The 13180-nt window shown below is 34.2% G+C and overlaps 1 protein-coding gene across 1 annotated transcript in view; it reads left to right on the top strand.

Moving 5' to 3' along the window:
* Window positions 1-10982: 10982 nt before the first annotated feature.
* Window positions 10983-13180, top strand: part of LOC111713288 (uncharacterized) — a gene marked incomplete at its 3' end in the record, with an annotated part of 34429 nt that continues 32231 nt past the window's right edge. The window contains exons 1-3 of the mRNA XM_023488124.1: window positions 10983-11078; window positions 12017-12127; window positions 12548-12633. Coding sequence (XP_023343892.1) covers window positions 12037-12127; window positions 12548-12633 — 177 coding nt within the window. The remainder of the gene's footprint in view (window positions 11079-12016; window positions 12128-12547; window positions 12634-13180) is intronic.

The following is a 13180-nucleotide window of genomic DNA, read 5'->3' as shown; positions in this document are numbered from 1 at the left end:
ACCTCCTCTCTTTCCTTTTCTCTCTGTACATGCCCCCCCCCTCACCACAGCTTCATATGTACATAACCTCCTCTTTTTCCTTTTCTCTCTGTACATGCCCCCGCCCCCCCTGACCAAAACTTCATATGTACATAGCCTCCTCTTTTTCCTTTGCTCTCTATACAGTGCATGCCCCCTCCCTCACCACAGCTTCACATATGTACATGCCCTCCTCTCTTTCCTTTTTCTGTATGTACAGTACATGCCCTCCCCCTCACCACAGCTTCCTATATGTACATGCCCTCCTCTCTTTCCTTTTCTCTCCTTACAGTACAAGCCCCCCCCTCTTACTACAGCTTCATATGTACATAACCTCCTGTTTTTCCTTTTCTCTCTGTACATGCCCCCTCTCACTACAGCTTCATATGTAAACCTCCTGTTTTTCCTTTTCTCTCTGTACATGCCCCCCATCACTACAGCTTCATATGTTCGTAACCTCCTCTCTTTCCTTTTCTCTCTGTACATGCCCCCCTCACTACAGCCTCATATGTTCATAAACTCCTCTCTTTCCTTTTCTCTCTGTACATGCCCCCCCCTCACCACAGCTTCATATGTTCATAACCTCCTCTTTTTCCTTTTCTCTCTTTACATGCCCCCCCCCTCACCACAGCTTCATATGTACATAACCTCCTCTTTTTCCTTTTCTCTCTGTACATGCCCCCCCNTTTGGTTTGAAAATCTTAATTCTTTGTTTTTTGATTACCATCTCTTTTTGAGAAAATTCATATTTTACCGACTGTAGACGTAATTTTGAGTAACCTTCTATTTCTTGTGGTCATGTCTAATTCACACCAGTACCCTTTTAACCTTTGTCTGATTATGGATAACAATATTCAATAACAAAAAGGTACATTGATAAAGCGATTTGAAAAACATACAGGATTTACCCACAAAGAATGAAGCCTAGAAAAATTTCAATTGAAAGATCGAAAGGTTGTATGCATTCTTTTGCAATAAAATAATCTTGCAGATGGTAACAAATGTGTCAATAAGTGTTTGTTTTGAACTTTTGAATACGAAAAAAAGTAACAAACCATATGGTTTTGAAGTGAAGCAAAAATGGTCTTTTCTTGAAGATTAGGAGGCAATTTAAATTATAGCAAGTTATATGAATGTTGTCTTACTCTTAGGTATATTTGCATAAAGGGACTGTAAGCATAATGTCAAGTGACCCTCCATGCAAAGATGTCAATGCCCGCTTTACAACGGTACCCTTTAAGTATGAATAGGATATGCATGTTTTTGTTTATATAAACTGTTATTTTTCTTACGTGGGTTCTCTGGGAAAGTGACTTTCACATCTCTTCCTAATAAGAAGCAATTGAGAATTTATTTGAATTAAACACTTTTTAAGTCAGGATAACTGCGGTATCTTTAACATCTATTATCAGATTAAGGTTTCAAGGGTACTTTAGTAAATCGGACATTGACATCTTTGCATGGAGAGTCACGTGAAATTACGCTACATTCCTTTCAGTGAATTTGCCTCCTGTGTAAAATGACCATCTGATGACTCCATCAAAGCAAGATTTCATACTTTGACCCATATACTTTATAAAACGGTCTTTTTTTCTGCTGGAAATAGTCCTTTTCTCTTTTGTAAATGAAAACCGGTTAGTTGACAACGATTGTTTTGAAAACGATCGGTTTGTTTTGTATTATATGATTAATTTATCTTTGTTTTCATTCAATTATTTTTTTATCTATAAAATTTCCATCTGTGAAACGTTTTATAGAAAAGACCAAACACCTGAAAACATACCAGGTTGACATCAATAACAAAAAGGTACATTGATAAAGCGATTTGACAAACAAACAGGGTTACCCACAAAGGATGACACCTAGAACAATTTCAATAGAAAGATCTAAAGGTTGTATGTGATATTTTGCAATAAAATAATCTTGCGAATAATAACAAATATATTGCAAAGATAAAAAAACAACAAGTATAGCTGCAAGGGAAGTATACATTTGTGTAATATCCATTTACTAAAGATGACTTTAGTAAAATAGTCTTTTTTATCACTCATCTATCTGATTNTCTACAGAAAAAATCACCCCTAACTGATATTATATTTGCACTAGAAAAGTATTGAATTACATATGTCCAATTATCCCTAAGATGTAGTCCAAATATCCCAAATAGGTCCAAATAACCCTGTGGGACCGATAACCCTACCCCCTAATCCCACCAACCCTCACGTCCCATATGGTACATCGATGAACCCTTAAAATTTAGTCCCAAAACCCGTTTGCTCCATCCATTCATCATTTCATTCATTCATCATTTCATTCATCATTTCATTCATCATTTCATTCATCCTTTCATTTATCATTTCATTCATCATTTCATTCATCATTTCATTCATCATTTCATTCATCATTTCATTCATCCTTTCATTCATCATTTCATTCATCCATTCATCATTTCATTCATCATTTCATTCATCCTTTCGTCTTTTATTATTTTACTTAATGGGAGTGTAAGCGTAATATCAAGTGACCCTCCATTAAAGATAGCAATGCCCGATTTACAAAAATACCTTTAAAACCTCTATTTGACCATAAATGTGAAAGATACAGTCGTATTTTCAGCTCAAAAAGTGTTTATTTTTGAGAGTTTCTCCGTTGCTTCTTATTAACAAAAAATGCGCAAGTCACTTTCGCGGAGAAACCGCAAATGAAAATAAACAAAAACATTGACATCTAATGCATTCTTCATAAGACAACGCTTTCAAGTGTACTGTTGTAAATCGGGGATTGTCATCTTTGCGTACAGGGTAACTTGAAATTACGCTTAAGGTCCATATCAAGGGTGTAATGCAAGGAAAGTTAATTGCGGTCGTGTATACTCTGCGTACATATTGAAACCAGTTCTCTTTGGGCGGAATTTGTAAACTAGAAAAGATGCCTCAGTGTTCGTTTAGTATCCGAGGAGGTTAAAATTATTAAATTTTGATAATTTTGATAATTCACATAATAGTTTCCTATGACCAGAATATTTCATTGATTTTTTTATGTGAAAGATGGATCCCATGTCAGGCTTTGACATCTGTCTTGTGTTTACATTACCGCCTAGAGACAGTACACTGCAGTAGAAAAGATGTGTACACTTCTGAAATAACTTTCCTTGCATTACATCCTTGGTCCCTATAAACCCAATAGACCTATAACACTCTCTACAGCACACCACGCAGTATACAGAGTTTTAAAAAAAACAAGGATTCTACATCAGAGAGCAGAGTTCAAAGATTTAAGAATTACTCTGGGGTATTGTTTAAAAATGGAAAATTTTATGTCTTTCTGTTTGTGTCCAATAAACGTCAAAACGGCTGAACCGACCGGGGAAGTTTTGCGAAGTTTACAGAAAGTCAAAAATTTTTGAGTTTTGCTATATTACGAAGGAAAAATGGCGATAATTTCGTTTGGCCAACGTAAATGTGAACGAAAACAAAAATCTTACTTTTTCGCGAAAATACAATCTTCTTTTTGCGAAATGGAAAAATTTCCATTTATATCGAACGAAAATGAGGTCGAAAATACATCGAAATTCGCGAAAATTTTAAACAAAATGAACGAATTTCGTTCGTTCAGTTTCGCGAATTTCGTTCAACGAAAATTTCGATGGAAACCAATGGCTGCTTGAAAAACTTTCATACGCGTGACTTGTTGCTAGTGAAAGCCTAATACTATTAAAAAATTAAAAAGTTTGTCTAAATAGAAATTTTTTTCTAAATAACTAAAATTATTCTATGTTAAAAAGTTCACCTGTCTAAAAAAATAAACATAATAAACATGATCTTCGAATTTAGGATCACAACTGAGCCGATGCCTCACCGCTCGAAAATATTCATAAGAGGGATTCAGTCTGCTTACATAAAAGTTTCACCAATTTTTAAGACAGGGTCGACTTTGAAGTGTCGCAACGCCTTGGGCTTTTGATTTTACCGCTCAAATTCGCTTATGATTTTCTGTAGCCCTTTACATGTACATTTTAAACTGTAACGCACTTGTTGTTAGCTTTATTTTCAAGAAGTAATTGGCAAAGTTCTAACAGAGTTTTGCTTTAGAGCTTGCAATCTTTAAAAGACAGTGGAGAGGAGAGGTTGTAAATCTGAGAGTTTATGATGAAGAAAATTTACAGATTTAACACTGCAAACCAAAAAAGGCAAGCTCATAAACCAAAAATCTATCTGGATTTTGACAATAATTTCTTTCAATTGAAACCTTAAACAAACAAGTAGTAGTTTTGAAATGTTCTGTAACCAGTATGAGCTCAATAGCTCGGAATAAGGATAGTTCCATTGATGTAAACCCTTCAGTTCTCATACGGACCTGGAGCTAAGGCTCAGATTGGATAGTTCCAGTGGTCACGAAAAACCGAAAGAGGAGGGTTAATCTGTCACATGAGGCGGAAGAAAGGCGGAGAATCCATCAGAGAGCTCCGGTTTTATTCAAATCATTAGTTTCAAACATTGTTTGTTTTTAAAGCTGTAAATACATTTTTCCTATACTCTGTAGACTTATTCAAGTGTACGTCAGTTCTTTGACTTTGACCAACTTTAAAATGTAATAGTACATGTCAAGGTTTACAAAAAAGTGTCAGCGATGAGCGAATTTGTGAGGCAAAACCAAAACCCAAGAAGTTTTCAAGTTATGCAAAATCAGAACTGCAGAAATACTCGATTATAGCTTACAGTTTGTAAACAGATACAACTCTTGTTTGAACAAACTCTACCTTTGAGTTTGTAATTGTCCTCCTTAATATTTGGAAACAGTTGACTCAATCAATCAACAGTGTCTGTCTTGTATCTATATGTTTATCAGCGGTTGTATTGTGTTGATCTATATTCTATTCTATTCTGCTCTAATCTATTCAAATCTATTGAATGAATATATGTAATATATATATGTATATATATATCTCTATAACGGAGTTCAATATACATATGATTGATATATTTCCATTATTGATTCAGCTGAAATTATAATGGAGGAACCAAAAACTATAGAAGACGACTGCTGGACTCTCAAGGAACATATAACATTGGAATTGTGTTCCAATTAAAAGGACTGTAAATGTGATTTCAAGTGACCCAGCATGCAAAGATTGCAATGACTGAATTAGTTATACATGTTTTTGTTTTTGTTTATTTTCATTTTCATTTCTCTGTAAAAGTGACTTGCGCATTTTGTTTATAAAAGCAAGGAAAAAATTATCAAAGTCAAACACTTTTCGAGTCAAGAAAACTACGGTATCTTCCACACTATTAATCAGATATAGGTTTTAAAATTACGTTGACAATCTCTTTAAACTATAATACCAGGCTTAACTAGACTTATGCTTGGGTATATATATATATACCCTGTAGTATACAACCAGAAATACCTAGGTTTCAAGCCAACATTATATGCGGGGTATTAACGTTCATTAGTCAAAAGGTTATGGGTGGAAGGGATGGGGGAGGTAGGAGGATGGGGAAGGTAGGGGAATGGGGGAGTATGGAAAGGAAGAAGTAAGGAAAGGAAAGAGTAAGGAAAGATAAAAGTAAGGAAAGGAAGGAGTAAGGATAGGAACGAGTTGGGAAAGGAAGGAGTAAGGAAAGAAAGGATTTAAGAAGGAAGGAGTCAGGAAAGGAAGGAGAAAGGTAAGAGTGATACAGGAAGGAGTAAGGAAAGATGAAGTAAGGAAAGAAAGGATTTAAAGAGGAAGAAGTCAGGAAAGAAAGAAGAAGGAAAGGCAAGACTATAGTTTCCACATAATAAATCAAATACAAGTTCAAAGAGTAAAGTTACTATTGTGAATCAGGCATAAGCCTCTTTGAAGTAATGGTCCCTTGAAATTAAAATAACGGTATACATTTGTCTCTTTAACTAAACATTTAGATTAGGCTATAGAGGACGTGAGTCAGACTCTAATAAAACGCATAGATAACTTCCAGTATATATATTTCTTATAACTTATTACTAGAGGGTTCAGAACTAGAGTCAATATCGATATCCACGTGTAGACTGTAGAGATGATATCAGTACTAATGCCCCGTATCCGTTCTATCTCATTCTGTTGAATCTTGTGGAACTAGTTTAACGCGGCCAGGCGTCGTCTTCCACAAGGCAATCATTTCCGTAATTTTACGGAGTTTTTCGGTAATTTTTAAACGTTCCGTAACCTTTCCGTAATTTAAAAAAAATTATTTTATTTGTTTGAAGGATTTTTCCCAGTCCTACTCTTAAGAATTATTTTATAAACCAACATTCCAAAGGTTCTAATCCCCGAATATAACTGACCTGAAGCAGCAGTAACCCTCAACTATTGATCCCCTCCTTCTCTAACTGTCAAAAAAGCTTTTATAAATAGGCTCTGAGTAGCTTAAATATCTCAATCCACCGCCTCAAGCTTAAACATTATTCACGGTTTAACAAATATTCGGTGGTTTTATACCGTTACCTAATATACATATTAGTCTACTCATAGATATTAACAATTTACATATTTTTCAACATGGTAATTCAATTTACCGGCCAATACATTTCATGCAATAAGAAGATTTAAAATTTGGGATGCAATAAACAAATAGATAATAATCACGTTAAACTAAAGTAAATTGTATTTTAGATTGAAATCTTATATTTTTTTCAATCTATGACTATTGATATTTGAGAAGAGTAAAAACGGTTTAAATTTCTATTACAGTGAATCCCAGATATATGAAATAGAATGTGAAAGCATGAAATATTGATTATTCATTTACAAATAAAAATGATACAAATATATTCTTGGTTCAACATTCTCTGAAATGAAATGAAAGATTATCTATAATTTATCCACTCTGGCATGATTGACATGATATTGCTCCTGATGGTGTAGTTGGTGTTCATGTGGATGAACTGCAGAGATGACAATGTTTAGTAGATTTATTACGCTGATTTTTGGCGTTCGATCAATTCAAGCAACGTAAATTAATAATGACTCCATGAGTCAGGTTTTTATCCTTGACTCTGCCACTTTCTATAAAATTTATTAAAGGACATATGTCATATTAATTATATGTTTTGCTGGAGACCAAGCATTAAACACCATTCTTTTTCAAGGTCATTTTATCTTGGGGTTTAATTCATTAATTCATTCATTAGTTTACCTATTACACATGGGTATTGGTGATTGATACATTTATTAATTTATATAAAAAACTGTTGATTTTAATAAGGGCATTATTTCATTCTTTCATTTATTAATCCTATCAATACTCAAAAAGCATGCATTATTTTATTCATTAGTTCATACTACAAATGTGAACATTTATCAATGCATTCATTTATTCTCGAAGCATTATCATTCATCCTCATGGGCATTTAGTAATCCATTCATGAATTCATCAAGTAAACATTGGTGATACATTCATTTTCATCTTTCACGCGGAAATTCATCTATTTATCCCACACACATGGATTTTAAAAGAAACCCCATCCATCCGCATTCATCTTTCAATTTGTCTATATATCCTACGAACATTGACATTCACTAGGTCAATTGACCCATTCATTAACACATTCATCCTTTCATCTTAAATAAACGCGGGCATTCTTTCATTTTATTCATTCATTCTTTGAAACAGTCTATACTTTCATTTATTTGTAAGTTTACTTTCTTTTTTATTTATATTTCTTCTCTGTCATCCTTCATTTCTGTGATCCAGATAAGGCAATACAAAGTACTATATTGCAACATGGGGTGCACTAAAGCGGTAGGAGCCTTCAGATTATATACTTTCTATTTTAAATAATGGGTTTTTGGAAGGGGAGGGGGTCGGGGTAAGCAATTATAAATTGTCTGTTTAGGCTTCCTAAATGACCATATCAGGCCTAAATGTATATACAGCCTAAATTTTATAAACTGCCTTATACTCATGCATTTAGAGCTAAATATTTAGGCCTGAGGTTGGGATATACCGCACCCAAAATATGTAACATTTAAGTAAATATGCTTTTCTTCCATAAAATCTTAGAAGTTGTCAGAATGTTAGTTCACAGAGTTCACTGGTCGTTGTTCCAGTCCCCCCCTCCCCATGGGGGAGGGGGGTCACTGCCCGCTCCTACCCATATTACAAGTATATACACATAAGATTTATTTATTCCAAACTTTTGTTTATGTCCCATGTATTTAAAATAACTATAAATTTTACAACTGGGTCCTGCTCATATTAGTATTATTAGCAATAAAATGCTAAAATGTCGTCATTTTTATAGGTGTCCAAGTCCATCATGTAAAGTGAAAGAACTAGTATAAAAATCGAAAATTGATATATATGTGAGTATTGACCATAAATCTTCCTTCCAACCCCTCCCCAAACAATGTGGTTTTCAACCAACCCCTCCTCTCGGAGAAAATCCAAACCGAAGCAAACAAAGGAAAACACCAAACAGTTAAACAAGTGAACAATCAAATCCACAAAGAAGCTTTGCAATACATAGTAATTACACTTAAAACAACTGGGTTTATAATTTCAGAAGAATTTCCAAACGTTTTAAACTACTCCATCAGATCCTCCAATCACTCCTTAATATCCTGTCACGACAAAACAGTAAGTTATTTAAGTAAACATTCAAATCCATTTTTTATATCAACATTCGTTTATCATATCTGTATTTTATATATCAACATTTGTTTATCATATCTGTATTTTATATATCAACATTTGTTTATCATATCTGTATTTTATATATCAACATTTGTTTATCATATCTGTATTTTTTTAGATTTGAAATATATCCATTTACATGAGTATTTGCGACTTCTGTATTTGAGTTAAGGAGTCTAATCAATGAACCAACTAACCAACGAACCAACTAACCAGCAAACCAACTAACCAACGAACCAACTATCCAACGAACCAACTAGCCAATTAACCAACCAACCAACCTAAAATCTATTTGTGAACGCATCGGCTAAGTTTCCACAGTGAGTTCTTAAATTTTGAAGCTAAGCCTGTAAACTTGTTGTTGCAGAAAGCATTTTTCATGATATTTTTTTAACCGGGCGCGTGCGCATTCACACATTTACTATTCACACATAAAATTTGCACTATTCTTGGTATTCAATAGTCCATTCACCCATTCGGGTTTTTTTTTCAAAAAATAATTTGATCTAATTTCCACATAAAAAGTTTAAAGTGACTATTTTTGTAATTTCAAATGTCCCTCAATTAAAAGAGAAGCAAATGCCCGATTCTAAATTGGGAAGGGTTTAATTCTAATACTTCCTACATTGTTTCATTGAAATTTGCAGTAAAAATCCGCGACCGCGAATTAGTATGGAAAAACTGAAAATAATCTGTTTTCAAAATTATAAACATTTATACTTAATTCAAACTTGATCAGTCACAGTTTTAGGGTACCGTTGTGAATCAGACATGCCATTCCTACAAATATAAAGAGTCACCTGAAATTGAGTCTATACAGAAAACAGATATCTACTAGTAAGTCGTATAAGTATATGAACAAACCCCAAAATAAGTTGAATGAAAGAATGCCCAGATACAGGGTGTCCCACGAAGCATGACAGTATGCAAGAGGACTTGAATGTCGTCTTGATTTTTGATATAATTTGCTGTGTTTATTTGTCAACCTAATTTTAGAAGTAAATTTCTAGAGATAATAATCACAAAATTCCCCTAGTCCTGCCATTTCCAAAATGTGGTCTGCCTTTTATGTGCTTTCAATATTGCCCGACATATAAAGAATTTCGTTCAGATTTCGACAATTTTAAATTCAAATATCAAAGACGACTTTCAAGTCGTCTTGCTATTGTCATGTTTGGTGGGACACCCTGTATATGCAGAATCTTGCAACAATAACATAATGTATGTAAGTATATAATTTCAATCTTATGAAAATCTTTCAGTTTGATACAGTGGTACCCATAAAACTGTGGATTAGAAAGACCACTATAAAACTCAAATTATGACCGTAAATATTGCAATGATCACATGAATCACAGCAATTATGCAATGTCCACTGTACACTGATTTTGATTTTAAAGCATAATGGTAAACCTATATATGAATATATTCTTTGTAGCAACTCAAATAAGCATACGATTGATCAAATATCGTCTTTCTTTCACAGTTGCCCCCCTCCCCTGGATTAAACGCCTCGGCCCTCCAGCCAATTCGCATGAAAAAATTTAGATCTAAGCCTGTAAGGACTGTAAGAGTCCTAATGATTATTTGTATTCAATGATAAGTATAAAGAGAATTAGAAACAGATGAACCAAACATGTTTAAGAAAAGAAACAATTGAATAATACAGAGCTTCCAGGGAGTTTGCTGTGAATTACAAAATATACTTTTCAAGGGAATTCATCTACCCCCCCCCCCCCCACCCCCCGGAATATTTCATTTTAAGTCCCATATTTTAATTTTATGGCAGTTCTTTTTATTTTCAGCTTACAGGCTTATAGAAATAAGATTAGAATAAATGTCGTCTTCTGACAAAGCTGAATGGTAAATGCCGCGGTGGCAGATTTAATAATGTCAAATTCCCAGCCCAGCTGTACGAGAAGCAGGAGGAGCTGAAGCCGTAGGGTGGTCTGCGGAGCTTATGTTTAAAAGAAACTTAAAAATATTATTTTATATTCTTTTATATCGTTATGCATATTAGTGTTTAGATTTCTCAAAGTAAAGTTAATTGATTGTTTGGAGTTAACAATTCTAAAATAATCCGACTCTTTCATGATAATTAAATTGCTGCAAGAAACTATTTGATCTTGAGAGGCTAATTATTGGATAATTGGTAATTTCCTAGTATACGATTTTTGGACCCCCCCAGGCCCCCCCCCCTCCTATCAATTTTGTACATGGGTGTGACAGGAAGTTTCTAGACCCTATACCCCCAAAAATCGTTCACTAGGACAGACCCAAGATTATACCTTACAAATCGTCTTTTGAACTTTGATATTTTGTTAGAAAGCAAAATGTGTATAACCTAGCCCCAGATACAGTAGCAGTGATAAACTCTAGGAGGAGAAGGTTTTTTAGAAGGTGAGATGTTCTTTTACTTTAAACATGTAAAAATTAGTCAAGAAACATAAACCTTTCGAACCCCCGTCCCCTCACCCTAGCCGGTCTTACGTAATCTAACCCTCTTATCATTTCATGCATAAATCATCTATCAAAGATTATATATGAGACAGGGACTTGTCAGGGGGCCGAGCGCTGAGATCACACATTAAACGTTACTATGTCACGAAATAAAGGAGGGTGGTGGGCGTTATTCAGGACACACCCTTAGTACAGAAATTAACTATATGTAACACTGGACATTTGCACTAGCTCGGTACATAGAACTAAATCCGGACTCACTATATGTGAAAGATGTGAAAACCTGAACATTTTCTAGAATAAACAGGATGATTGTCTGAACTATTGTATTTCCAGCATATTATAATTTTTTCACCATTTATATACTATTATATAAATACACCAACTAAACCAATTAAAATAAAAGCCTAGTATTATTCTTTGTTTGTTAAATATTAAACTTTCTTAAAAATATAGAAGGTTTACGTTAGATCAATCAAAGGTCGCCACCAGGGGTGGCTTATGATATTTTCCAGGGGGGGGGGGGGTAATTTAACTCAATTGGAATTTTTTACAGTGAATTTGTTCAACTTTATAGCCAACAGATGAGCAGCTTGGGGAGTGGAAGGTGGAAAATGTGTTCGTATGATTTGGATTTAAATACAAAATATTCAGTTTGAGTGAAAAAGTGGCTCCGATGGCAAAATTGTTTTTGAACCTATTCTTAAAACTCAAAATTAAAAGGCTAGAAGTTCAGGGGAATGTCCTTCCAATTTTCCAGGGAGGGAAACGTCACGTCCCCCCTTCCCCCCCCCCCTCATAAGCCGCCTCTGGTTGCTACTTCTATTTCGGTTAACGGAGACAAAATAAAGTTTTTTTTAATAAGATTGTTTTTCCAGGGATTCCTGAGGAGGGCGGGATGGAGGATTTAAAGATTACAGATGAAGATCCAGGCAGACAATTATCATCTCTTAGACCAATATCATGGGCTCTAGGTCTCAGGCAGTTAGGTAACCATGCCTTTATTCAGTTCCAGGTCAGATCCAGGTATTCTATCTGGATTTCTAAGAGTCAACATAGAAGTTGAAGTTGATAGAAGTGATGGATTGATTGACTGATTAATAGGTTGATCTACAGATTCACATCTCGAGATCTAAACTTCAAGGGTGTATTTTTCTTGAAAATAATTTCCCCCCTCTTTGAAATTCGCTGAAATGGGGAAACTAAATAACTTTTTAGGTGAAATAAATTAATTTTTGGGGACAAAGGAATAAAAAAAACTTGCCCTTTCATATCCAATTTTTTATTTTTTGCTCCAATCCAGCAAAAGTTTTGGACTCTTGTCTGTAGAGCTAAACCTCTGAAAAAAAACTTTTTTAAGAGTGTCGTATAATATTTTATTTCTATCCAAATACATATTTTTTGTCTAGGGTCTAACCGAAGTCCTGGTGTAGTTAAAAGTTTAGAAGAAATCGCCGAAAATAAACTTATTGATAAAGGTTCCGATCATAGACAGGTGAATAGAAGCAAATACCTCAGATAAAAAATTGTAGACATATTAATTACAGGGTGTCCCACATCATATCGGATCGTTATTGGCTCTAAATTACGATTTTCGCAAATAATTGGAAAATTTTAGGAAAAGGAATCATTTTAAAAAACCGTATAAGGCCATTGTGAAAATTTTATTGCAGAAAATACTAGGTTTTTCAAGTAGATGTGTTAATTTTTGTTTTTAAAGCATAGAGATAATCCGATATGATATGGGACACTCTGTAACCGAAAAGAAAGTTACTAAGACCAGGTCATTAGTCAACAACCACATTGCTTTAAAAACAAAATTAATCAACAAGAAAGCTAATTAACATTTAAATTACTCAAACAAGTTACCCATTGCTAAAAACAAGTTACTCAACAACAAAGTTACTCATCAACCAAATTATTCATCTACGAAGTTACTCATCGACCAAGATACTCACCAACCAAGTTACTCAACAACCAAGTTACACAACAACCATGTTACTAAACAATAATATTAATCAACAACAAAGTTACTAAACAAC

Source organism: Eurytemora carolleeae, unplaced genomic scaffold (genome assembly GCF_000591075.1).
Source record: "Eurytemora carolleeae unplaced genomic scaffold, Eaff_2.0 scaffold363, whole genome shotgun sequence".
Taxonomy (NCBI): Eukaryota; Metazoa; Arthropoda; class Copepoda; order Calanoida; family Temoridae; genus Eurytemora; species Eurytemora carolleeae.
The sequence above is the reverse complement of the archived record's forward strand: the minus strand, read 5'-3'. Positions and strand labels throughout refer to the sequence as shown.